This window comes from Acipenser ruthenus, chromosome 22, assembly GCF_902713425.1.
Source record: "Acipenser ruthenus chromosome 22, fAciRut3.2 maternal haplotype, whole genome shotgun sequence".
NCBI classification, from domain to species: Eukaryota; Metazoa; Chordata; class Actinopteri; order Acipenseriformes; family Acipenseridae; genus Acipenser; species Acipenser ruthenus.
The window spans coordinates 27,778,191-27,806,183 of record NC_081210.1 but is presented as its reverse complement, the minus strand read 5'-3'; the positions used below and the strand labels follow the sequence as shown (position 1 = coordinate 27,806,183).

General features: G+C 39.7%; 1 protein-coding gene across 3 annotated transcripts; it reads left to right on the top strand.

Annotated features, from left to right (window-relative positions):
* The first annotated feature begins 203 nt into the window (after positions 1–203).
* LOC117431151 (long-chain-fatty-acid--CoA ligase 6-like) lies at positions 204–27,801 on the top strand. 3 transcript variants are annotated; one of them, XM_058996367.1, is made up of 21 exons: positions 204–264; positions 10,448–10,668; positions 11,183–11,297; positions 11,879–11,943; positions 13,529–13,630; positions 14,101–14,200; positions 14,776–14,954; positions 15,480–15,512; positions 16,200–16,251; positions 17,259–17,332; positions 17,858–17,935; positions 19,954–20,088; positions 20,233–20,367; positions 20,946–21,041; positions 21,489–21,561; positions 22,336–22,424; positions 22,563–22,679; positions 23,138–23,281; positions 24,110–24,211; positions 24,577–24,648; positions 25,078–27,801. In XM_058996367.1, exons 2-21 carry the CDS (start codon positions 10,474–10,476, stop codon positions 25,213–25,215), a joined length of 2,094 nt encoding a protein of 697 aa, XP_058852350.1. In that variant the 5' UTR covers positions 204–264; positions 10,448–10,473; the 3' UTR covers positions 25,216–27,801. The 3 variants fall into 3 exon arrangements, with proteins under 3 accessions (XP_058852350.1, XP_058852348.1, XP_058852349.1); XM_058996365.1 differs by lacking the exon at positions 204–264 and adding an exon at positions 531–930; XM_058996366.1 differs by lacking the exon at positions 204–264 and adding an exon at positions 2,930–3,313.
* The last annotated feature ends 192 nt before the right edge of the window (positions 27,802–27,993 follow it).

Here is a 27,993-nt window from a genome sequence, read left to right as displayed (position 1 = left end):
CAGTACCGATCTTACACAAATATGTGCATGTTATTAAAAATCACCCTGATCTATATCCCATCTTTTACTTCTGAGCCATATTCTTCTATTTATAGAATTTTCAGTTATTTTTGGGAAACTGACTCCCCCAACCATACACAAGGCATTACAGTTTGTTGCTACCGATATCCGACACTAGTGGTCGCTGTAAAGCCGAATAAATGATCCAATCAAGCTACACCTGTTCTGTACCGGAAAAAGCGGAACATGTAAGGCGAACGCAATGTAAGTATAACAGTATATAACACTTGTTTTAAAGTAATGCCTAAAGCGTTATTTGTGGACTGTAACGGGCTTAGAATATATTTTAGTTTTTAAATATCACTTGTCAAACATGATTCGCACATTCAAAACGAATTACAATAACAGTACCCTGCAATATAATAATATAGGATTAAACCAATGTGTATAGTGTAACAGCCATCATTAATATAAAAATAAAGCCGCACGAGTGAACATTATAATAACCAACGTAAGGATGCCGTAAAGAAAACCGGAAACGAGGATGCGTAGACTAACTTCACCTTGTTCTGACCGGTTCACCTTCAGCTCTGACGAGTAAAATCTGCAAATGCGTAGATGCTAAGAGAGAAAGAAATGACAGAACAAAATAACCACATGAAAACATAAGCTAAGCGGCTAAACAAAACGAACCCCTGTTAGTAAAAGACCGGGCATGATTGCATTGCAATCCAGTGCTGCAAAGCCGAATTGACTAGCTCAGTACAGTAGATTCTCGTCTAATAAACTCCCAGATTGCCCCAGCGCTGCTGCAGTGTCTACTGCAGTCTTCGATTCCTACAACGCCAGGCTCTCCCAGCTGCACCGAGCTCAATGCGAGAGATATGCTTGCCTTCATTCTAGTATCTGGCTCCATTTGGATGGTTTTAGGTAAGTGAGCTAATACTACTACTAATAATAATGCAGCTAACTGATATGTGCATTTTCATGTGTCAATTGAAAGCGAGCACTATGGCATGCTGTCAGTACTATGCCGGCATGTCAGTCAATATCAGGTATAACAGAGCAGTATTGCACTGCGAAATGTTAAGTCATAGAAATGTATTTCCATCTGCCAGTATGTAGAATTGCCTGTGCAATTTATATTTAGAATTAACTCGGCGCATTGGTTTTTTTCTGGTTGTGTGCTGAGATCATTTTGGCATGACCTGTAACAAACCGAATCTTTTAAGCTTAGTAGATGACATGCATCTTATATTAATACAACGGGAGAAATGAATATGACATCCAACACAGTCAAACCATTTTAAGATTATAATATATCCCATTCAGAAATGTTGCTAGATTACATTACTTAGGTCAACGTGTGCATGGGATTGAGAGAAAATAAATGTAAAAAATAGATTGTATTAACCAGCACACGGTGATTAAATATAGGTAGCTATTATTTCAGTAATCATTATATGTAGCCTTTATCAGACTTGTTTAATATACACTGTTAAAATGTGTAGGATTGCCGATAATGCTGCAGTTAAACCACTTTTACAGACTCATATTTAATGGTAACTGCCAACGTATTTGCCATTTTACGATATTTGTAATGTAAATTTACATACATTAACAGAAAACATAAAGAAAACCACTAATCTTTTACAACTGCACTGCTGAAATGTACAAAATTATTGAAATTTTAATGTTTGTGTGTTAATTTTACATGATTTTCACGTGGTTGCTGCATATAATTGGACCAATGATCATTATTTATATTATTATTATATACATGTTTTTTTTTTTTTTTTTAATTTGTAGTGAAGTGTGTTCTATTTAACGCGACCGTCAGTTGTGTACTATTCCGTTAGGCCTCCCAAACTGAATCTGCTGACTATAGAGTTAAGTGGAGCTGTCCTCTGGCATCGAGGTGCTGCACACCGCGAGGCCAGCGCGCAGAGGTTTGCTGAGCACGCTTTAGTTATTATGAGTGACCAGCAACTCACTTAGGAGCTTTCTTTCTTTCTTTCTTTCTTTCTTTCTTTCTTTCTTTCTTTCTTTCTTTCTTTCTTAAAGGTTAGTAGACTCCCAGTTAAAAAAAATGTTATTTTAAAAAATAACTGACTTGACTTCATGCGTTTGACAAAAATATTAGTGACATATTTGTTCATATTTTGTATCTGAGGCAATAAATGAAGCAACCATTAACATTTTTTTTAAAATAAAGGAAAATGCACCAAATAAAGTTAACAAATCAGAAAAAAAGCAACTCTTGTATGTTTAATTTAGGGGTTTGTAAATAATCAAGTGTTTCTTATTAATTTTAGAATCAACTGTGAAGAAAAAAATCTTTGTAGAATCTATCCCTTGGTCCTAATGGCTTTCTGACTACCCCCTTCAGTCTGATGAGGGTGATGTGATACAGAGACCTGCCAAGAACAAACCAGACTTGCTTTCTCCAGGTCCCACTGGAGATTTGCATAATCTCTGTGGTGCCGTGAGTAGCAAACACATTTTTGAAAGGCAAGCTCAGAGCCACTGAAAATAATGCAAGACCACCTATCAGTCATTGCCTCTTTTTTGTTCGTTATTATGTCTTAGGTTTTCCCCTACTGTCATTGCCTGGTAGTGGAAGGATGCCTGTTTCTCCCAGTCTTCTTAAACAGGTCGACATTGCTTGATGTAGAAACTGATCCAGAAGGCAAAGAAACTAATCGGACTAGTTTGACAGCCGTGCAAATGGAAAACTATTGCAGGGGTTACCTCTGAACAGCGGTCTCTTCGCTAATAAGCTATAAACTGACATCGGTGAATCCTAATTGTCAGTGACAGTTTACAGACGGGGAGGGGAATTGGGTACAAGCTTGATGACAGCCTTTATTTTACTATTGTAAGCCCCTGCAAATCAGAGTTAGCCTTGCTTCCAGTCGCCAAGTGGTGAATTGATCTAATTGATTACTATTTAACTTTCTAACGAGGCAGAAGTAACAGCCACTGGAAATTGTGAGACCTTGTTGCTTTAACGTCAAGCACTGAAGCTTTTGTTTCAAGTAGCGCTGTTGGAAACTAGACTCCCATGCTTGTTGCTCCCCCTTTTAAATGGAAAAAGTGCTCAGAGCTATCTATCACATATCAGGCTGTTTTTGAAGGAGGCTCTCTTAGTTCGTCACACAAGCCAAAGTTGGAGGTTGGTGAAATAGTACATGGTTTTTATTTCCTTTGGCTGTCTGTTTGGGTGAATCATCTGCAGTGGTAGGATTTAAGTGGTTTCGTCAAAGGAGGGCTGTGAAGGAGAAAGCTGAAGAGTCGTGCTGGTCAAACACAGGTAACTTTCTGCTTCCAAGTCGGTTTGACGTAATTTGTTAGCTGTCTTGTGAAGGGCAGTCGTTCTGTCACATGAGGTGGTTTGTGGTTTCGGTTATCTTGGTAGGGTTCTGTGTGTCAGTCACAGTGTGTCTGCAGTGGGTAGATTGGGTATCATGTTCATGCTTCTTAGTGAGCTACAGAGAATCATGAGCCATAAGGGGCATACTAAACACTGTGAAATAATTCCTTGAGAGAGGATTTATAATCGACCCCGTATTCCACTGTGCAGTACTATTTAAAGCAGGATTTATTCTATAGAGGTACAAAATAAAGGGAGAGTTCCTCTTACTCTTAAATAGCATTTAACCTCATCTTACAAGTAAAAAGCAAAGGGGCGTTTTAAGCATGTTTAAGCTTTCTGTGCTATTTTCCCATTTGTCAACCCGTTAATGAATGGATGTATTGAATACCCCCTGATAAATACTTCTTAAAGGCAATTGCAAGTATGAGTGTCTGTGCACCCCTGCCAATAACCTGGTTATGAAAAGAGCGCACCCTTAATGAGCACCACCAGCAGCTGGTTAATTCAATTAAAAACCTTCAGGATGAAGCGTCACGTTTTCTAGCTTATATCAGAGGCAGTTTACATGGCGGGGTCCTGATGCACTTGAAATTAGAAACTGTGTGAAATATGGTGACAAGGTGGTGATTAACTTCTAGTATAGTAGAAGGTCAATTTATTAAGATAAAATCAAGCTGTCACTTTTTTTGTAGAGCTAGAGAAGAAAAAAAGGCATTGTATCAATGGCAGTTGTGTATACTTGTGGTACTTTGTCAAACGGTTTCTGAATGGAACATTCAATTCTGAACCCTGGACAATCTAGTATTTTTTGGCTAGTGGACAGTCATAAGGGGAAGCATTGGTGTATCATTTTATTATCTGTTAGGATTACTGAGAAAGAAACAGGCATTTAAAGAAGTGTATCTAAATAGAGGCCAAGTATACCATGACTTTCATCAATACTTTCCATGAAGTGTAGGGAATGGATAGTCACACATGAAAGTCAATATATTGTCGTGTGCCATGAAAATGAACCATGAAAGTTTGTACACACCATTGAAAATAGGACCGCCTTCCTGTACACCCTTGCTTTTACACACTGCAGAGTTGTTGCACTAGTGAAGGGAATACCCTATAACAGGAATCAAGTTATGGGTAAGCAAGGAAAGCTATAGGTGCCCTACCTGTTCTTTTCCTACACCTTTCAGTATTATAAGAAAGGCATAAATAATGGCGTATGAGAATTGGAATTGTTTAGAAGTTTGAACATATAGAGCTGAAAACACTGTCTGCTCTTGACCTCTAACACAGATCTCTTTATATCGCCTGTGTAATTCTTCACTGCATGCAGGCTGTCGTCAATGAAGGCTTTTAAAATGACCACGCATATGCTTGTTATTGCCATGACGACATTGCAAGCTAGGAGGTTGCACTGGGTCCTTCATCCAGAGCCATAACACACTCAATAGTGCTAATTCTAGAAACACAATGCATCCGATGACAAGGGTTTCAACAAGTCTTTTTTTCAGTGCACCCCTTATTATTGTACTCTCCAATACATTGTCTTCACTTTTAAGAAGAAGCGAGTCTCCGTTGGGTTCCATTCTAAAATTCCAAATTCCGTTCTCCTGGGATCTCATCTGCTTTAATGTGGGAGAAGTGAAAGACACCAAGCTGGTTTGGGGTTTTGTTCTGAAAAGTCATGACTGTCCAGCACAGAGAGCATTGGAGGAATATCTTGGGATCAGCATGGAGGAGAGATGCACCCTACAAGATAAGATAAGATAAGATTAAAAGATAAGAAAACCTGTTAGATCTTATCAATTACACAATGCAGTGAAAAGGGTGCCAAGCCTAAAGTTATAATGGTTGCTCATTTGAATGTGACAACAAAGCAATCCACATCTACTTAATCGTAGTGAAAACACACACATATGAGCATGTGGGGTTTTCAAATGTATTCCATGAGTAAGTAAAACATGACTGACAGAATGGCTATAGGTGCACATCGTATTTTATCATCATGACGAATTAGCATTGCTAGGGTGCTAATGATTCGTGGATATTGCCTGTGTGTTTACATACAGAAAATGAATTTAAAAAATGGGTAAAGTCAGCAAGTAATAATACAGCAACTGGCAGGAAACCATAGCTTGACTTTAATTGTTAGCTAATGTGGACAAATTAGTTCATGCAGTATATGGCAATTCTAAGCCTTTCTATTGGGTTCATCTTTCAGAATGTGCCCCCCCCCCCCTTATCTGTCTATGTGTCTGTCACACTCGACAACAGTCTTGACATTCCTCTGAATCTGCTGCAGATAGTTGTTATTCTACACATCTGTTAAGTTCATAGCCTACTGTGTACTGTTTTATGGTAGAAATAATGCATGACAATATACATGCATTCATTTTGTAATGCCTTTTTCAGGAAGGCGTGTTAAGCAGTATGCTGCTTTATCATTATCGGCTTATACTGTGCAGTCTACACAGTGGACAAACTCTGCACTAGTCTTGATGCTGCGGTGCCCAGAGATGTGCAGATTCCACATTACTGTTGCTAGCACTGTCACTGGGATATGACGTATACTTATTTCTTTCCCTCAGTTCACTGGGGGATACTGATATTGACTTGCTCCTTGAAAAGCACTCCACTCAGGGCTTTGTGCTTTAGTTCTGTATAGGATAGCAAAAGAGGAAAAAAAGAAGGCTTTTTCCATGGAGGCTGGGTAGGACAGAGGATAAGTGTTCTTGGTTGGATATGCTGCCAATGTTATGGGCTGTAAAAGCAGAACTAAGGACTGTGTGGTGTGTGCATTGGAGTCCTCAATCCATGGAGTCCTCAATAATCAAGAGTAGAGTTGCTGTGTCAGCCTTCTTTAACGTTAAGTGTAGGGCGGCTCCCTAGAATACAGCCCTGGAGATACAGTATCTCTTGTTTCTAAGGGAGTGACTGCAGTTCATTCAGTTTCAGTTTAACAGGCTGTTCTGATCAACCACTCACACATAGACTGATACAATGAATGAATCAGCGTGTGCCTTTCAGATCAATCATTTACATCTTGAATGAAAGCAAAATGTACTGTACGTGTTTAATTATAGGCAGCTTGTCAGTCTCTCTGTCCAAATGCATGACTGCTGGAAGCCTTGGCATTCCTAGGGCTCTGGCACAGGGTCTGGATTGTGAGCGATAGTCCACTGGACTGTATAAAAACATATAAACATACCATCCCTGGATACCATTATACTGAGACCGTGTGATCTTCAACAGCGCCTCAGCAGATCAACAAATAAACCATCCTACTGTGAGGAAGTTTGTACAGTAATGTGTGTTTATTACCATGCTGTGTCTGGTGACTTTATGCACCAGCTGAATTCATAACTTCCAGAAGCCCCATAAGAAAGCTGGCCAGGACACTGAGTTGTCCTTCATTCAGCTCTCCCCAAATCTTGTCTTACAAAGCAAAGGATACAAGGCCCAAGAAAGAGAAATGCCATCTAGTTTACCATATGCTTGGGATCTGCTTTGCCATATATGCCTGTGATTTACCATTGGTGCTTCCTCCATGCTTTCACTGTGCTTCACTACACTTTGCTGTGATCTCCCCATGGTGTTCCTCGTTTTTAAGTTTGAATTGTATCTTTGCTGCTTATTTCAATTTGTTTTGGTGCTGTGAAATTGAATGTTTTCCGGAGTAGGCAATGAAAATATCACTGCCAACAGACACCATGACGACAGAGTGGAATCTGCCTTTCCATGTGTCATTCCGTTAAAGCAAATAAGACCTGCAAGCTACAATATCTGTCATGTGCTCTTTGCTCAGATAAACTGATCATGCTGCACGTAGGCTTTTGAACTGAATCATTTTCAACCTACGGTCATTTACAAGGTAAAGTGCTAAAACTCTCTATATAGATGTGAGTAATCTCTAAAGAACTGCCTTTCTGAATCATTCCTGTGAATCTGGATTGCGTTATTGTTATACTAAGCATTTCAAAAATACATTAAGGAATTACTTTTCAAAGGGTCTTCAAACAGGGGTCTCAACTAGGTCTGAGTTAAGTAGAGAAGTGAACATCGCATAATGCTTTCAGTAATGGAAAGGTGCATAGGGTTAAGAAGATGTTAAAGTTATTAGGAACTCTTTATTATGTAATACTGCAAAGTACTGATAGTTGTATTTCATAGAATCAGTTAATGTATCACCATTCGCTGATGCAGGATAGAAAGAGGAAGCAAGACAAAGAGCCTGCCTGGAATGATTGAGATGCTTTGCAGCAGAGCACAGAGGCTGCTCCCATACGTTGACTCTGCTATCTTCATTTCATTTCTTCTATGTATAGAGCCAATGGGGCAAACAGTCAAAGGGCTACAGCCTCACAGGCAGTCTGCATTGCAGCTTAGCCGTAATACTATATTGAAGGGAGCAGAAAAACCAAGGTACAACAAACAAAAAAAAACCTTTTAAAATAGCATTTGAAAATGTTTAAAACTCTGAATTCCTCATTCTGTCACTTTAATTACACATCTGTACTTGATATAGAATAATGGATTGCTGATTGGTGTTGTTTGTTTTAACAACTATGATAATGTTGAATATCAAACGTTATTGCATTAATCAGACTTTCATACAGAGTTAATGGTGAATAGGGACCAGGCATTATCTCTTCAAACCTCATATTATCTCAATTAAATTAATATCGTTTCCTTAACATTTCCCTCGAGCGATACAGTAAATTGAATTGGCCCGTGGTCCTCTCTTCGAAGCACAGTGCATTACACAGACAGCAGCTCATGCTTTTACAGGGGCATTACGGTAGGACACAATTCCCGAAAGGATTTTTAAATGTATTTTTCTTTCTGCAACTAACCAAATTAAAAACGAATGCGATGTTGGCAGCGTTGGAATGAGCAGGTTCAAACTGTGCGTTTCAGGGATTACAGTGTGTGTAAAAAAGGGCTAAGCTCTGGCCCTGTCCGACACAACTCAGCCCTGTAAGACAGCTCAGGCCTGCCTGAGAATTGCCTCCTCCAGTCTTACCATCTAATACAATTACATCAGAAAGCCCTTTTGTCCTTGATCTGGAACAAAGGAGGGTGATGGGTTTTTTTGTTTTGTTCTGTAAATAGCAGAAGAGGTATTCGAGACATTTTGTCAAATATCATTACTGTACACAGAATGTGTTGTTCTACTGGTGGCCTAAATACTGCGATAGCAGTCTCGGGAATACACACTCATTTCACTTGTCAGATGAATGCCACCTTCCTCGTTTTACAAAAGTAAAAATATATAATATTATCACTGAAGAAGAATGCTGTTTATAGGATCAGCTATGAAGACTAAGGCATTACAGGCAAGTGTTACAGAACTGCATGTAGGATGTACAGTATGTTCCAGGAAACCTTGCATTCAATCAAAAAATAACTCTTTATGACCCACAAGATTGTGTCCCATTAAACACCTTAAAAATACACACAGCCTACAGTGCATGGGTGTCGGAATGGAACACGAATAAGAGTAAGGTTGAAATGTATGGGTTTCGTTCTGTTATGTATTGTTTCCGTCGAGTTCATTTTAACACCTATAATAAACTGAATGATTGTACAACTTTATTTTTGTTGTGGGGAGCATTGATGTAGACCTTGGAATTTTTATCATGTTAATGAAAGATTAAAAATGAAGAGATGAATTCTCTGTCACCATGCATTTTTTTACAGAAGGGGCCCCCGAACTAGCAATCCAGATTAAAAGTACAAGTACAATACTGAGACTCTCAATACTCGCTCATTAATTAAGATAAAAGTAGGAGGGCACACATTCTGAATCTCCCTCTATATGGTTTCCAGGCTTTATTAATCACGTAGTCCTGTTAGTACAGGTAGTTTTATTTCTTATAATCAGTTAATGTTTCACCATCCTAGCGTTCTTTTTTTTTTTTTCTTTTTTTTTTTTAGAAAGATTAGTATGGGAATTTGTGCATGCTGCCTAGACCAGGCCTGGAGTCCACAATGTTCCAGTTTAATTGAAAGTAAACTAATATGATATCATTATTAATAAATGGGACCTTTCTATGCTTTACTAAAGAATAAAAAGCTGAAACTGTAACCTTGTACGCGCTGTGTCTGAAACCGTGCTGCAGGCATGTAAGTGATTTACTGAAGAACTCCCAGGCTGCATTGCAAGCATCTGCTGCCAGAGAAACCATAAGACACTTTCCTTACAAAGGCTTAGTTGTTTTTGTGAACTCTTCATACGATTACATAACTCCCCATTGCAACAGAATCGAGTTAGGCTTGTGTAATAGTTAGGGATCTACTTCAATTACAGAAAAAAAAATCTGCCCCTCTCCATGTCTTGCTAAGGAAAGCTGCATTCTATACCACATACAGCTCAAATATGCTTTTACTGTGGCTTTTGTGAAAGCCTCCAAGGTTTAAGCCTGTAAGAAATGAAACAATCTGATTGGATAAGAAAGGCAGCTCTCACAGGGGTTATAATGTTATGTTTTAAAGTACAGTGTGTGACCCCTGCAAGGTTGAACTGTAGTTACCAGTATTTGTCACTCTTTGAGTGCAGGTGAAATGCAACATCATTGTATCACCCCCTTTATGAAGGTGCTTAATTGATGATAAAACTGTTTCTGCAATTGCAAGATTATCTAAATTGTTTCATTATAACCCTTCAACCAGGCATCGTATCTGTTAGGAAATGAGTGGAATGGGCAGCATTGTGTGCTGCACTGCCGTTACCGATTCAGTCTCCTGTAACCACAAAGGCATATGAGCCCGGCTCTTTTGCATTGTGGTTAAGACGTTCGCTTGTGACTTGCGGGGTCACCAGTTCACGCAAGATGCAGACTTCATATAGGTTTGAAAACACCTTGGGTGACATTTTACAGGAGACTTCAATCTAATACATCTGTCATATGTGCTCATTGATCTTTACAATATGCTGACCTTAGAAAAAGGAAACTAATTCAAGGTGATAAAGTAAAAAATATATATATTTTGCATGGAATTAAATCTGTTAGCAACTAAATATGTGAGCACAAAGCTGGGCGCCTCCCTGGTAAATCTTCTCTTTCTCTGCAGAGATTAGTAACACGTTGATTGAGAAGATGCAGGCCCAGGAGATCCTGAGGAGCCTGCGCCTGCCCGAGCTCCAGGAGTTCAGCCAGTTTTTCCGCAGCCTGCCTGCCCCCACACTGGTCGGGATCGGGGCTCTCGCCGCTGTCATTGCCTACTGGCTGGCCACCAGACCCAAGGCCATGAAACCTCCCTGTGACCTCACAAGGCAGTCCAAGGAAGTGGAGGTAAGCTGCTGCTGCTGCTGCGGGGCGTCATTGCAAAACAGTGGGGCTGATTTCCATCTGCCACTGGGGTTGGCTTGAAAGAGATTTATATGTGTAAACTCAGAATAGTCCTTCATGCAAGCAGAAAGGTCCAACACCCTGAGGTTACAAGTACCCTTTACCATCCTTGAACAGTTATTATAGCTGAGAACAGGGAATGCTTGATGAGTTCTGTGCAACTGCTCTTTGTTCCAGACTGTGTTGCAGAAACTCAGTCTCTAGGCATAAATCTTGTTGGCCTGATTTAACCTATGCATGCAAATTAAACTGTTTTCTATTTTGTGGCGATATTCCTTTAACACTGTTACCGTGGTTCATCCGGGGCGGCTGGACACAGTCTGGCTTTTAAAAAAGGGCTTTAGTTAATGCATTAGCTGAAATAGTTTTTCGATACGAAGATAATTCTGGAATATTGTTTGACTTCCAGAAGCCAGAGAAATAAAAGCTGAGTGTGTGTTTCTCTTTCATGTTGCAGCACTATGCTGGTGCACGCCGCTCTGTACTGGGTGACAATCCTAAGCTGCTAACACACTATTATGATGACGCGAGAACGATGTACGAGGTATTCCAGCGAGGGCTGCACATAGCAGGTTAGTACCAAGCACCATCACTGGGGCAATGTCATTCCGTTCAAACTAAATCAGTGGCATGCACCCAGAATACACTGTATACAGCATCTGTATGATTCATTGAATCAAATCAAATATCATATAGTACTGTACATATTTACAGCAATATGTCAATTTGTTAGTAACGCTACAATAAATTAAATGATTATAATAAGCTAAAGAAACATGCGTTGGCACAGCAAGCTAACTAATGAGAACAAAGTCTCCTGAAGTTTCTCAGCACATCTGTAGTGCTCCATATAAGCATCAAAGTTATTTGAGCATATCTCTGTTGACTTCAATTGGATCACAGCCTTTGGAAATGATGCCCTAAACAGCTATGCTTCCACCCCCAAACCAACAGCTCTACTTTCACACAACCTAGCATACATTACGCCTCCAAGTTGTTCATAAATTAGCCTGTATTTATTGCATGTTTTATTGCAGTACTGAAAAAGTGCACCTATTCATGTTCAGTGTACTGTCCTTTTCTTTTTCAATGCTGGTGTCAGTTGCAGCCAATACATTTTCAGTTAACCTGTGGTTTGTTCCTGTGTCATTAGGTGACGGCCCTTGTTTGGGCTCCAGAAAGCCCAAACAACCATATGAATGGCTGTCGTACAGGGAGGTAAGTAATCCTCTGCACTGCAAGCAGCATCAGTCCTTTGACATGTGTCTGTGCTTGATCGATGAAAATGATCACTAGGTTTAACTGTGTAGCTGCATTCTCAATAGAAATGATGCAGATGTTTGCTACTTTGTATAAAAGCTGTGATCTAACCATAAGCAATCACAGCATTAGGATTTTCCTCTGGGGTTCATCATGCTGTATGTTTAGTCTTAGTTGACATGGTGACTCAGCACTATACAATTCACATAAACAGAGGTTCTTGTGCAATGCTTATCTGCAATTAGTTATGTGCTTTCAGATTAGCATGTTACAGTCAACGTTACACAGTGGTTTGAGGCATATATCTTAAATTCTGCTAATGGAATACCATTGGTGTTCAAACAAAATCATGTAATTGCAATGCAATCTGATATGAAGGAACTCAACCCAGTAAAAGCTTTACAAAAACGCTAACATACCAAACTGACACAAGAGGCATCAAAATGGATGTCTCCTTCACATGTTTGTATGGTTGACATTCACTTGCATTGTGTACTGCTAGTTTGCACAACTAATGACCCTGCAGTGCAGTGACCCAGAGTAATAATGACCCTGCAGTGCAGTGACCCAGAGTAATAATGACCCTGCAGTGCAGTGACCCAGAGTAATAATGACCCTGCAGTGCAGTTACCCAGAGTAATAATGACCCTGCAGTGCAGTGACCCAGATCAATAATGACCCTGCAGTGCAGTGACCCACAGTATTAATGACCCTGCAGTGCAGTGACCCAGAGTATTAATGACCCTGCAGTGCAGTGTCTCCCCATGTTTTTTGCAGACAGTTGGTCGTTATGTGCTTTCATTCAGCAAGTTTGAGGCAACTCAAGTGCATCCCCACCCCGACACACCGCTTCCCCCTGAGCCTTTCAGGTGTCTTCAGGCCAGCTTGGTTGTGTAAGCTGTGCGCTGTGAGCTTGTGATCTGAGGGTGCTTAAACCTGCAGACTGTGATGGGATCCTCTGCCAATTAGGAGAGAAGGGCAAATAGTTGAGTTTTTGGCGAGGGAAACACAGCTAAGCTGATTAATGGGAATGAACTTTGTTTAGACTTTGTGTTTATGGGGTAAACTTCCTTTCAGTTGCTTTATTAAACTGCAACGGAAAGGTAAACGCCTGTTCTTTTGCTGGCTTTTTCCAAGTATATGCAGTCATTACACTGGAGCATTCTGCCAAACTTTGGCCTCTTTTTGAATCAAGCTTTTTTTACTGTGTTTTTTTATTTTTTATTTTCTTACCTGTTTTGCAAAACGGGTAATAAATCTACCCCTGTGTTGGGATGTAAGACAAACTCAAGTTTAGTATGTCTTCATGAACTCTAAATATACAGCATGTATAAGGGCTCTACATATGAATCCTGGAATGGTTTCTTACTAGTTTTGACTAGTTATTGTCCCGTCACAAAAATAAATGGTGCAAATAGCACACTTGAGTAAAAAAAGCCTTTGATGCATGCTTTGTATGTGGTTGTAACTACACTGACTGCCCTTGTACTGGTTCATACAGCATGCTGCTTATTAAACCCCGGTTCTCTCTTGCTGCCCCCAGGTTTCAGACAGGGCTCAGTGCCTGGGCTCGGGGTTGATTTTCCAGGGATGCAGACCCTGTCCAGAGCAGTTCATTGGGGTCTTTGCACAGAACAGACCGGAGGTGAGGCATCAGCATTTCATGGATTATTATGGACAAATGCTGCATGTTATTTCCAAGATGTTATACACCAAAAAAATATGTATTATTATTATTATTATTATTATTATTATTATTATTATTATTATTATTATTAGTAGTAGTAGTAGTAGTAGTAGTAGTAGTAGTAGTAGTAGTAGTTGTATTATTAGTATTATTTTATTTCCATTGTTTACTACATTTCTTGCTTTTAAATTGGTAAATATGTTTCAAACACATGAAATTATAGATTTTAAGTGTACAGATGTAGAAAGTTCAGCTAGACAAGACTTGGATGTATATCCTAATACTAAGGCATCCCTTAAACGTATTATGGTTCACTTACTTAATCTGTTAAAGTACGTTTTGTTACTAGCTGAAATGTAAACTCATAAAAACAGAAGTCTTCCCATGTTGATAATCCTTGGTGGTTGTTCTTGTTTTGCGTGTTGCAGTGGATTATCTCAGAGTTGGCTTGCTATACCTATTCTATGGTGGTTGTGCCACTTTACGACACTCTAGGACCAGGGGCTATTCGCTATATTATTAACACAGGTAAGAGAAATCCAGGTAAGCTCTTGATGTACCTGTGATTTAAATACTTTACACTTACAATGCAAGCAATATTAGCAGATCATTGACACTGACCAGCCGTGGAACCCAAGATGCTGTAGCTGACGCTGATCAAGGCTATTACACTGAACGATTACTGTATTACTGTGGATATAATCACATGCTTCTGTAGTGGAGGTAGCGCTTCTCCACCAATATAGCCACATGCAGGTGAACTAAAAGCATACAAAACATAGTACTATACCTATAGAATTGTATTTCTCCCCATTGCTTTGATGGTTCAAAATGGAGCTTCTCTGTTTACTTGTCCTGCCTTACTTTCAGGTAGTATATTACACCTGCACATTTCACCTCACAGAGTGTCACTGGCTGCAAAGCATGTCAGTCATTATGGAAAGCAGCTGATTGGTTAATGACAGGAAAGGAGGGGTTGAAAGAGTAGGAGGAATGATTACTGAAGTGCCAGACCACAAAGGCCTTCTGGGTAAACCCTTATAACCCCTTTAAACTGTGATTGCACAAACTGTCGTTAACTGCAGTGGTGCTGTTTTTTCTAGCTGATATTTCTACAGTTATATGTGACAAGCCCGAGAAGGCCAGCGTCCTCTTGGAGAAGGTGGAGACGTTGGAGACCCCCGGGTTGAAGACTATCATTTTAATGGACCCGTTTGACCCTGCGCTTGTAGAGAGGGGGGACAGATGTGGGGTTCACATCCAATCCATTAAGGACGTGGAGGTACCCACACTTTGCCAATGCAATATAAGCATGTCCATATGAAGAATCAGAAAGAGCAGATCAAAGAAATAAGCAACAGTCCATATTCATATTCATAATATTGCACAACTCTCATAACGTATTTACAAACCCCTTCTGTGATTAATTATGCTTCTGATTTTCACCTTGCTGTTAATTTGAGCTCTTGTTAGTGTACTGCACAATGTAATCAGGGTGCAGTAACAGTTACTGCATCACAGTAGAAAGTCTACATTTTAAATAACGGCTTGGAAGAAAACCTCACATTGAAAGGGTAAATAAATACCTACGGTAGTTTCAAGTTTGAAATGTTTGCACTTTTAATGAACCTTTGTTTGGAGGTTTCTATGAAATGATAGATTTGTGTGTATTACTCATAATAACAGCATTTTATATTTCCATTGTTGTTACTCATCGCCACTTCAGCCTCAGAGATTGAGCTGCCTTTTCTGTAAACGCTGTTTTCCTTTTATTCTGAGAATGTTGTTTTTTTATGTGTACATCCAGGCGCTGGGGAGAGTGCACCATAGAGTTCCTGTGGTACGTACTGTGTGATTACTCTCAGTCTGACTCTTTATAGTTGTCCAAAAGCACAGAGAAGGCAGGAATAAACCATCCCTAATACCAGTAGAGACCGTGTCAGACGTGTGCTCTGTGAGGCATTTGGCCAAACTACATCAGCTTATTTAAACCTTATGCAATAGTTGCTATTATTGGTTATTTCTCATCACAGAGTCTGCAGAACTGCCTGTGTCGTCAGGAATGCATCTATCAAACAAGGAAACACCTTCTAACTTAGTCTCTTGCCTTTGGCTTGTTGCTTGTTAATTTGAAAGCTGGCAAAATGGATAGCTGAGTGATTTCCAGTGCTGTAACTTCTAATGTGTATTTACTGATTGACATTAGGAGAGGCACACCTGACAGATGCTGCCCAGAGAAGCTCCCTGTATTGTGAACAGTGTGAATCACTGAGATTTTTTCATGAAACTGTTGCTGCATGCTGTTTAGTGTAGTCAGCTTCTGAATGCGCAGTGCATTGCAGCTACTGAAGGGCATCCACGGGGATCATTTTAAAGACATGAGCAAGAGCTATTTAATCTGCCTGCACTGACTCCCCTGATGATGAGGAATGAGGCAGTGAAACGTGCCATCGGAAACTAGCACACGAGCAGGGTTGCTATTAAATGGATATACTGCACGTCTAATTGTAATTTCCTTTTTATACAGCCTCCTCAACCAGACGATTTATCCATTGTGTGTTTTACTAGTGGAACAACAGGTGAGCATCATTGTGTATTCATATGATCAATGATCATCTTATTATATTACCTGTGCAGGGGATGCAAATAAATGCAAATAAATGGAAACCATTATACTTTCCGAAGGGTCACCTAGAGCATGCAAAATGACACTTCTCTGTAAGTATGCATTGTTCAACTAAGCTGAAAATAACTGATAAGACTCCCTTGAACAGGAAATAGATGTTCTTGGTATTTATCGGATGAATGCAAATCATGGATTTCCCATAGCTGTCAGTGGAGTTGTGCTTGCGTCAGAATAGATTTCCTTCGCGTTCTATGAAGCCTTGAGCTGGAGAAGAAGTTTCTGTTTGTCTTCGGATGGCGGACACGTGTTCTCTGTTTTGCACAGAAAGATAATCCATTAAAAGAAAAGAAGTCGATTGAGCCTGTTAGTGTCTCTCGGGTGGCTCTCTCATTCCCATCGCACGGTTTACAATTCACTGTGCATTCAGTGGTGTTACTCTTCTTCACAGCAGCGTCATTGATAGTGACAGGAACTGAGGCCCTGCAGTACGTCATCCCTCCTTGCCTTTTACATGTGGGTGTGCTGCTGCTGTCCAGCAATCTGCAGACACTGATATATTACAGACTTGCAACACCTAGGGCAGCCTTTACGGTTACATATATCACAAAACACTTCACTGCATTTCACTGTGCACATTTAACAGGAAGCCATGCATCACTCAAGTGGGTGTGAACCAGGCTTTGTGTTTTCCTTCTTCGATTCTTGCTTAATAAAACTTGCTTTAACTTCTGCTTTTCTGGCGTTTCCTGTTTATCTTTTAGAAAGCTGTTGCGTCTCTTGTTTACACTATGCACTCAGAACATTATCTTGCTTTGCATTTGTGGGCACAGTGGACACACATTCAATGATAGGCCCTTCAGTCCAAATCTCTGTTAGCACAGTCTATTAACAAAAGGACCGCACTTTGCTAAGCTATGTGATCTTTCTGTACTGTAAGGTAATGATGTTATTTATTTCCAGGAAACCCTAAAGGTGTCATGCTGACTCATGGGAACGTAGTAGCCGATTTTTCCGGCTTTCTGAAAGTCACTGAGGTAGGTCCACATGGCTGTACATGTTGAATCAAAATGATTTTGAATGTAATCATTTGGTATTATTGGTGTCCAATTCCGCAGTGATTAGTAATTCAGCGTAGCCATTGCCCTGGAAAAAACACATGTAATTACAAAGGATTGTTCAGATTACGACAGAGGCTGGCAGCTTTACTAAGCGTTATAATCTTTATTAGTGGCTACACAGACCTGCACAGAAGCAAAACTTTTCAGTTTTTTTTTTTATCCACTAATACCGTGTTCTAATACTGCAGTTCTAGGCATCCTTTGTGTACTTTCTCTCTCTCTCTCTCTCTCTCTCTCTCTCTCTCTCTCTCTCTCTCTCTCTCTCTCTCTCTCTCTCTCTCTCTCTCTCTCTCTCTCTCTCTCTCTCTCTCTCTCTCTCTCTCTCTCTCTCTCTCTCTCTCTCTCTCTCTCTCTCTCTCTCTTCTGCTATTTTCTTTGCGGTAATTTGTTCTGTCAGTATTTCTCTCCTTTCTGTCTCCCATGCCCTCACCCATGATGCAGAAAGTGATCTTTCCCAGACAGGACGATGTGCTTATCTCCTTCCTGCCTCTTGCTCACATGTTTGAGAGACTTATTCAGGTAAGAAAGCCTGTCTAACTAGGCCTCGCTTGGGCCCGCTTGCTTTGTCTTCCAGACTCATTGATCTCCTATTAGTGAGGATGTACACATTTCCTACTTGACTTTAGCACACATGTTTGAGAGGATGGTTCAGGTAAGGTGTTTGTGTCAGCGTTTGCTCAACATAGTGGCTGTTTCAGTTTTGCCTTCTACTAGAACAACAAAGCGTGTTTGTAAAGCGTGAACTAAGCAAAATAAAGAGCTTTTAACAACAATTAACCCAATCCATCTGCTGCCATGTTGTGTGTGCAAATGATTTAACATAGAAAGGTTTGCATAACACTGCTAATGAATTCAATGCTGCGCTTAAATGATCTTATTTTGTCTTATTTAATAAGGGATATTCATGGGTGTTTTTTTTAGCGTGGGATTAGATTTTAAACCATGCAGTAAATGTGCTCAATTGTCATTTCAAATTTCTGTTGAAATGCAAACGTTCTATATACTCTATAACAAAGCAAACTGGCACTTTCAAATCAGGAGACTTGAGAAAAAAATTATAGGATCAATATTTTAATAGCAGCGGACATAATCACATTTAAAATAAAAGTATAGTTTTCTCGCCCCCGTGTGTCAGTGAGCTGCACTGTACTGTACTCTTATGGACTGTACCCCCACCCTCCGCCCTTCCTGTTGTTTATTTTAGCTGGGCTGCTTATTGGTCCATCTTCCTCTGCTCTGCTGGATCTTTGCCATCTTCATTTCCATCAGCAGAATAAAAAACAAGGAAACGCCCTCCCACTGCGTGATCATGGCTAAAACATCTTTGCTCTGCTGCTGCAGAAGCAGCACTTTGCTCTAACCCCTTCCTGCTGTATGCCATTGAAAAGCACTCTCAAAGCATGGGACATTGTCCTTCCAGACAGTACTGCTGCTATATATCTACTAAGCCTAACCTCAAACGCGACCTCACCTCACAGTAGCTGGTAGGTTTGGGGGAGTGAGGTCGTAATGTGATAGGTGGTTCACTGTTTTGTGGTAGGGTGTTTTTTTTTTTGTAATATTCCACAGGGATTAGTACCAGTCAAGGTTAAATCTGAATTGCTTTCCAATGCACATAAAAGACAGCTTGCAGTCTTTGTAACTTTAGGTAGTCTGTGATACTGTACATGCAGCTGTGGCTTCTGGTTAGCAAAAAAACAAAACCCTATTCAAACACCCTTGTGGCCATGTCTAATTGCATTTTCTGTAGAGTGAGATTGATAGAGGTGCAGGAAACAGCTTAACCTGACCTGCCCTGATAGTACAGCAAATACAAGGTTCTGTGAGTGAGCTGTTTTTGTCACATAGCACCCATCTAGTGCAGGAAACACTAAAAAGGAAGAATAGGTTTAACCCATTAAGTGCCATTGTCCTCATTTGAGGACAGGCTACTTCGTAATTTTTTCGAGCATTTATTCAATTGTTCTCTAACTATATTATGATAGCTTTGTTAACCACAAATGTTACATCTAAAGTTAAAGTGTCAAATTACATAAATGCAGCTTGTGTTCTGATTTTTGCAAAGAAAAAAGAATTAGGTACTTAATGGGTTAAACCTGTGATGATCCAATCTTGGGGTGATGACAATTTGTATTTATTTTAAGACGTGGTTCATAATGCTGGTTTCACCTCATGCTTTTTTAGTAACAGAAGAGGCCAGACTAGTGAATACATTCTCAACAGTTCATAATGATTTTTGTTTTTAATTAAGTTTTATTTGCATTTAAATTTGGACTGGTTTTCAGAAGTTGATTCAATAGCTGTACTGTCAGGCAATTACATCAGTGCATAACAGCTGTACATATCCGCCCACATAAGACATGCTCTGCCCCGTGTGGAAAGACTTCTAATATAGAGGGTTTTCCATTGCTCAGTTATAAAGCTAACGGATTGCACACATTCGGTGACACACACGCTTGTTCAGAAGGAAGATATCCATACAAGAACAATAAGGCTGCTGGCCATAATGCTGCTTTCTGTTGTTGTGTTGTACCTAGTCTGTAGTTTACTGCCACGGAGGAAGGATTGGGTTCTTCCAAGGAGATATCAGACTCCTGTCTGAGGACATGAAGGCACTGCGCCCGACAGTCTTCCCTGTGGTACCCAGGCTGCTCAACAGAATGTATGACAAGGTGAGCTGCAGTCTGTCTTTCCATTGGTATTTGTGTCACAATGCTGTCTGCCTCACCCAAGCTACAGCTATCCTGACACAGAATGCATTACAGTACATTAAACACTGAAGTCTGCTGTTTTTCTTTTTTTTCTTTTTCTTTTAGATATTTAGCCAGGCAAACAGCCCAGTGAAGCGCTTCCTTCTGGAATTTGCAGCAAAGAGAAAAGCGGCAGAAGTTCGAAGTAACATCATCCGGAATGACAGTTTGTGGGACAGACTCTTCTTCGGCAAAATCCAGGTGCGTGCGGGCCTCCATATTTAGTTTTCAGGTGCTTTTTGTGTTGATTTCTCACCACCGACTACCCTTTGAAAAATGCACCATAGTAAAAGCACAGCATAGTGAAAGCATGGTAAAGCACAGGTAAGCATTGTAAAGAATAGCAAGGTAAGGTAAAGTATATTAATAAACATGGTAAACTAGGCTAAACTGTAGTAAATGCACAGTATAACCATGGGGGAAAAGCATGCTAAAAGTGCAAAACCCTAGTAAACTTAGAATGTTATTTACTCTGTGTACATCGCATGGAAAGTACAAGCTGCTAAATGATTCATCAGATCTGTGTATCTGATGAAACGTATCTGTGACATTTCACAAGTCTTGTGTGGTTTCCGATATCCCAGATCCTCTCTTTGCAATTAACATGCCTGCAGTTCACTGCAGCCCAGAAATGATGTTATATACACTGTAGATATTAATCTGAAACCTACAGTCCGTTAGGAGTGACACTTGTCTCTGGTGCTTTGTGTGCAACGTCCTGCAGGTTTGAGTTGTATTGTATTGCACTCTCTGGATCAGCAGAGTGCTTTTTCTTGCAGGCTAGCCTGGGAGGTCGGGTGCGAATGATCGTCACAGGAGCGGCTCCAGCTTCCCCCGCCGTGCTGGGGTTCCTGCGGGCAGCGCTGGGGTGTCAGGTGATAGATGAGCACACCGAATACAAAGTGGAGGGGTTCACCCTTACACACAGGAGCAGCTTTATTCAACACACTTTCAATGCCTTACTGGCCATTCTAGAACAAAAACAATCCCTCCAGGAAGCCTTTTAATAAATGCATGTCTCAATACAGACAAACATTTCAAAGATGCATCTCTCATAAATGCTCTGGAAACCTTTCATGTATAGAAAAACAATACAAATAATTGAAACTCTATAGCAAATATATTCATTGGAATTTGAAAATCTGTTTGCAGTTTACTATAATGGTGTATCTGTGGTTAAAAAAAATAATAATAATTTGCATCATTTTTAATTTTACCAATGCAAACTACTGTATGTGTAAATTGGGATTAAAAAGGATTAGTTCAAATCTCATTATTAGGGTCTTTCTAAGCAAGGTGTAACTTGCCGTTGTCTTTGGCAGGTGTATGAAGGCTATGGTCAAACAGAGTGTACTGCTGGATGCACCTTCACCACCCCCGGAGACTGGACATCAGGTGAGATTTTCAGTACCTTAAAATAAAACCCTTTCTGCGTTTATGTGAGGAGTTTAATGTGTGCAGCACATATAAATAATAGAGGACCCATTCTATCCCCTGTTTGAAGCTGAACTGTATTCACTGTCACATCTTCCAGTCTGACCTCCGCGTGACCTCGCCTTACCCACATCCTGTATTCAAAACAGAACTGTCAGTTATTCAAAGCCGTTGCAATAAACAAGTCAGACCATCAGCGTGTGTGATTTGACTCGTAAAACAGCTCCTCCTAGACCTATGCAGATTATGTATGCAGGCAGGTGATAAACCCTGTCATTTAATATACCATATTGATTGCATTTTTCCGTTTATTAGATTTTCATGTTGCCAAGTCTAAACTATGCAGATGACTTGCCAGGAATACACACACACACACACACACACACGCACACACTATATAAATACGTAGTTTCTTTGTATAAGGATGTTACTTAGAGGACAGTGAAACCTTGTACAGCAGGTTAGCTGTCGTTGTTGCTATGCGGACACTATGACTATTAATGGTAATCTGACACGGAATCCTGTTTGTCATTTTTTTTTTTTTTACTGTGAGTACCATATATTACTCCTCATTCACGATGCCCTTACAAAGTCAGCGTGTAAGTTTACGGTGGGCTATTGCCAAGTATATCGTATATTCTATCGAAGCTTTGTACTCTTTGCAGTTGAATAAAGGTGAATAGGGGTCCACAAATTCCACAAAGAACAAAGTTTTTTTTGAACGTGTTGTTTCAGGTCATGTAGGAGCACCGCTGCCCTGCAATCTGATCAAACTGGTGGACGTGGAGGAGATGAACTATTTTGCTTCCAAAGGAGAGGGAGAGGTATGATCAGTTACAGGGGTGGGAGGACACCTGCTTTCCATGGAGTTAGTTTCCATGTGTTACCACAATATGCCATGTTTACAAGACTGGAGATAAAGTACTGTATGTGCATTCACCGCTGTGTTTTTTTCACTGCAGGTCTGTGTGAAGGGACCGAATGTTTTCAAGGGCTACCTCAAAGACCCGGAGAAGACTGCAGAGGCGTTGGATGAGGATGGATGGCTGTACACTGGGGACGTTGGAAAATGGTTACCAGTAAGTCCAGTAATAATATCATCAGTATTGTAAAATGCTGCTAGGGTGAGCTGCTGTTGCAGTTCCCATGTGTGCATGTGACTTCAGTATTGTTTCGCTGCCCCTCTGTCTGCACTGAGTAATGGAACATACAGGTCTTCACAGGATGGGACAGGACATCCATGCAAACTGATATTGCATCTCAGTGAATCAATCACGTAACCTACTAGTGTGTTGCTGGGAGAACCACACTGGAAAAAAAAATCATTTAAAAAATATAATCTAATAAATATAAATATAATCTAATTGGGCCATTTAAGTAAACTTGCATGTTTTTTAAATAATAAATGTCATTGAAGTGTGATTTAGAAATTCTGCAGTAACAGGATCTTGCTTTATTGAGTGTGCTGCTGCCCTCCCTTCACTGTTTTTTGTTTTATTACCCCTGCATTCTTCTTTTTGTCTTGTTCCTTTACTAGAACGGTACGTTAAGAATAATTGATCGAAAGAATCACATCTTTAAACTGGCCCAGGGGGAGTATATCGCCCCGGAGAAGATTGAAAACATTTACATCCGGAGTGAGCCAGTAGCCCAGGTGTTTGTCCACGGGCACAGTTTACAGGTAACCCTGCTGTTAAAACACTCTGCTTTCAGTGCTCTTCCCAGAGCTCAAACCATACTATTCAAATCTAACCATGGGACATTTTATTCAGAGTACTTTGCAGTATCTTTTGCTTTTACTATCTGTTTCCCGTGCTTTACAGTACTTCAGGCAAGGTCAGCCTGTGATTTGCACCCCTCTTTACTTTCACTGTGCTTTACTACACTTTGCTCTGCCTTCACTGTGCTTTACTACACTTTGCTCTGCCTTCACTGTGCTTTTCTACACTTTGCTCTGCCTTCACTGTGGTATTCTGGAGTAAAGCGATGCACCTGTAATCGAAAGTAGAAAAACAAGAGTTGAGAAATGTGTGTATGACACATAAAAAGTAATCTGGTTTCAAGACTAATCTTGGACTACCTAATGTTACCTTAGATGAGATAGTCCACCACTTTTCGCAGCCTGTGAAGCCAGTTTTCCATTGTAATGATGTGGTTTCCTGACTCTTCAAAGTCTGATGAAACTAAGGCTCTGTTTCAGTGAAAGGTTTCATGTAAAGCCACTGTTTTCGATCACTAATGCAAACTCCACTATTAGGGTGATGGGTTTGTCCAACTGTGAATCAGTGCTTTAAACATTCTGCTCAGGATTGCGTCTCAGAAGCCAGGCTGAAAGTACCATGCCTAGTTTTAAACAAGATGTAACCTGATTCGACCCAAGTTCTCTGTCTTTATAAGCACAGCAAGCTAAGGAAAGCACAACCACTCTAAATGACTACAGTGCCCCCTTGTGGAAGATCAGAGAAAATGAAACGATTGTCTTTGTTGAGGAACACTCTTGTCTTTGCAGTCCTGCTTGGTGGGTATTGTTGTACCTGACCCAGAAGTCATGCCACCCTGGGCGAGGAAAAAAGGCTTTAAGGGGCAGTACGGAGAGCTGTGTAAAGATAAGGTGTGTATCCACTGGTTCTCATACTGTGTAAAGGGCTGTATTCACCCATCAGAATAAATTAAAATGCTTCATATATGAATCAGTTGGATGTAGTTTAAGTTTGACCAGTTCTGCTGTTAAGGACTCCTACCATCCACATACTGAACTGTGATAGGGACCATTGTTGGGAGTCAGAAGGGTTTTTGGATGAATTTGAAAAGGGTTTCACTTACAAAAGTGTCCAGTAGATGGCAGCAGATACACAGACTATAAAATAAATATATTTTAGAAAAGGGGTCAGAAGCTGTATTTCTGAAGAATTTTCGAATGTATACGTTTACTTTTTTGTGTGAGTAATTGTGCCTTATTTTATTTTTTTAAAACAGGACCTTAAGAAAGCAATAATGGAAGATTTGGTCCGACTGGGAAAGGCAAACGGACTTCATTCATTTGAGCAGGTGAGGCGATGGACACACACACACAGGCAGCTCTGTAATTTGCAGTTTGGAATCAGAGTCACAGGTATAGAGCACAGCACATGCTACTTTACGTGAAGGCAGTTCGGATGAAGCATGTGATCAAGGCCCACACTGTGCTATCAGTAGTAAGAGAGCTGCTCTGATCTTGGAAATGTATGACGTCAAGAACGTGGTGTACGTGCCAAACTGCAGGAATGGCATTCTGGTTCAAACCATCTTGAGTCTGCCAGGATACAGGCACAGAGCAGGAATGGCATTCACAGAGACTGACACAGCAACTTTTCAAAGCACTGCCTACTGATCATATTCCCTACACACAATGTAATACGATGTACTGTCAATGTGGTTTAAAAACACCGAATCTAAACAGTTGCTGTTCCTATCTAACCAAGCCCCTTCTCCTTTCAGGTCAAAGACATCTACATCCACAGTGAAATGTTCTCCATACAAAATGGCCTTTTGACCCCAACGTTAAAGGCGAAACGACCGGAACTGAGGGATTATTTTAAAGAAAGAATAGAAGAGCTTTATACCATCTCTATGTAAAATATCCATTCAGATGCCCTGTTTCAGAGACTTTTTTTTAGCAATATTGCTGTACATAAACCACTTGTGGTTAACTCTTTATTAAAACAGCATTCTACTGCGCAAAACCTAGAAATAACAAGCCTGTTCTTTTTGTAAGTGCTGGTGGTGTCCATCCGGAAGGGGGTAGGATTCTGAAGTATACAGCAAACTCCACAGTCCTGAAACAGTGCTGCTAGAACCAAATCTACAGTTTTTTCCAAACTAAAACATTTCACCTGTATTTGTTTGTCTTGAAGGTTTTATACGAGCTCAGATTATTCACTGTAACTCCACTCGTCACAATGAATGCGTGTGCTTCTGAAGAATGCAGTATTTTAAGTTCCGCATGAGCGCCTCCAGGATCTGCGAAGCGACTGCTGGCCCAAGTTTCAAATCAATCCTCTTTGTTAGAAGTAAAAAGCAGTATGATTTCTTCTCACAGCGATGTTATATACTCTGCATTTATTCATATCGGTTCCCTTGAATACCGCTTTTTGTTTTATAGAAGGTGGGCTAAAGCCGGCCATTTTTATTCTTCCGCATATCTTAGGAACCACGAGTTCTGTTTGATTTTAGAAACTGGAGATAATAGATTGGAAAAAAATGCAGTGTGTAGTGAGAAAAAGATTGTAAATGTTTAAGTATCTGAGTAGTTATAAAAAACGGGTAGACCTTCTTATTAAAACACAGCACCCAGTGAGGGGAATGGAGGCCAGTTATGTATAATAAAACACAAGTTCTTAAATAAAAAAAAAATAAAAAAAATATGACACTAATTTCTTCTTCCCATCTTTTCCAAAGATTGTATTATCTGTGTGGAATACAGTGTGGGTGGTGGCAGTCACATGTGCAAAGGAAAGCCAATTACATACTGGTTTCTGAGGGCAAACTTTGAGAAAGTTTACTGAAGTATATTGACTCATAAGAACATACGTTTGGGAAAAGCAAGGGGGTCATTCGACCCACGAAGGCTCCTCCTATCTTAGCACACGACAACTGATATCATTTGATAGGAATCTAGCCTTTTTTACCTTGCACTACGTTTTTTTTTACTATAGACACTTTTTTTTTTTTTAAACTGGAACGGAGCTCACAGTAATTTCACATCTGTATATATTTGAATCAAACCATTCAGAATTCACTTATTTGAATTTCACACTGTTACAAACCACTCCAAATACACTGAGAACCCTGCAGAAAGCAGCCACAAGACCACAGCGTGATGATATTGCTGGCATGTGACATGCACACAGTGAACCTCGGCGTTCACAAGGCTAAGTTTGCATGTTGTGTATAATTTGATTCAGCTTTTACACGTCAATAAACTGTCATTCCTTGGATAACCCTCTATTCCTGCTCCTCTTGTATGCAGCTTGTTTTTTTCATTCAGAGTAAAGACTGACAGGCTGAAGGGAACATGTGCTTACACAAGTGGAACACAGGCAAAGGGGTTGTACTTATTGTTTCTCAGGGCTAAGACAATTTTCTGAATTACTGAAATTTTGCTCCCAGCTAAAATGGGAATAATGCGTTTGAATCATGCTGTTTCTGCGTTGTCACCTGTTTGCACAGAGTAATAGAGATTTAAAAGACAAAAAGACACTTTTGTTGAACTTTCATCTTCCAGACTGAAATCAATGAACTTCTAGCTGGGAAATTCATTCATTAAAGAGAGCAAATGTGAAGCAGTTTTTATGTTGATGCAATTCATCACTGATAAATCAAAATAAAAACATATCAACAGTTGCCTTGTTTATTTCATGTATTTAACTGGTTTTTCACAGCTAAAAATGAATTGGATTAGGGGAAGATGAAATCAACTAATACAGTATCCATGTTGTTCTATATATTGTTTTATAATAAAAGAGTATTGAATATTAATACAATCTAATGGCATGTTACAGCATCACTGTGTGTTTAGATTGAATCCTCCCTAAGAAGTATCTTTAGATTTCTTTTTAAATGTTATGGTTGATTGTTTGAAGCTTTGAATGGAAATCTCAATATATATATATATATATATATATATATATATATATATATATATATATGGCTGATCATATTCTATTCTGACTCTGAAATGACCAGATGCATACATTCACATTACATTAGCTTTATGCATACTGTACATAATAATAAAAATAATAAATACATAAATAAAAGGATGTAAAGGTATCTATGATGTATCTGTGCTTGTAAATTGTAAATGAAAGTACATGCATGGTTGTACAGACAGTACTACTGTAACATGAATGTACACTAAAGAGACTGAGGAGCAGTATTTTTGCATGAAAAAAACAAAGAAAAACAACCAACCCTTTCAACAACAACAAATTCTCCCAGAACAAAATCCTCTACTGGGAGTACAAAGAATGAAACCCATACTGTTGAATGTATTCTGAAACAAAGCATGCAGCAGAAGGTCTTCAAACATGTGTATATATTATATGTATAGATAGACAATATATAATAATAATAAAAGCTTTATTAACATAGGGGATTTTTTAAAATAGTTTTATTAACGCTCCTGCATGTAAAACAAATAAAAGAAATCATTATTATAGGCTCCATGGTATTAGTCTTTTTTTCTTTAGATATTTCTGTCAGATTTGCACTAGTCTTGTGCTGGGAGAAACTTAATCATGAAGTTAGAGTACTTCACTGAGTTTCTTAAAAGTTATGCTTGAAAAGTACTCAGAGGCAAAACTGAACTGTGTTCATGTTTGCTATACTGGACATATCAAAAATAATTTATAG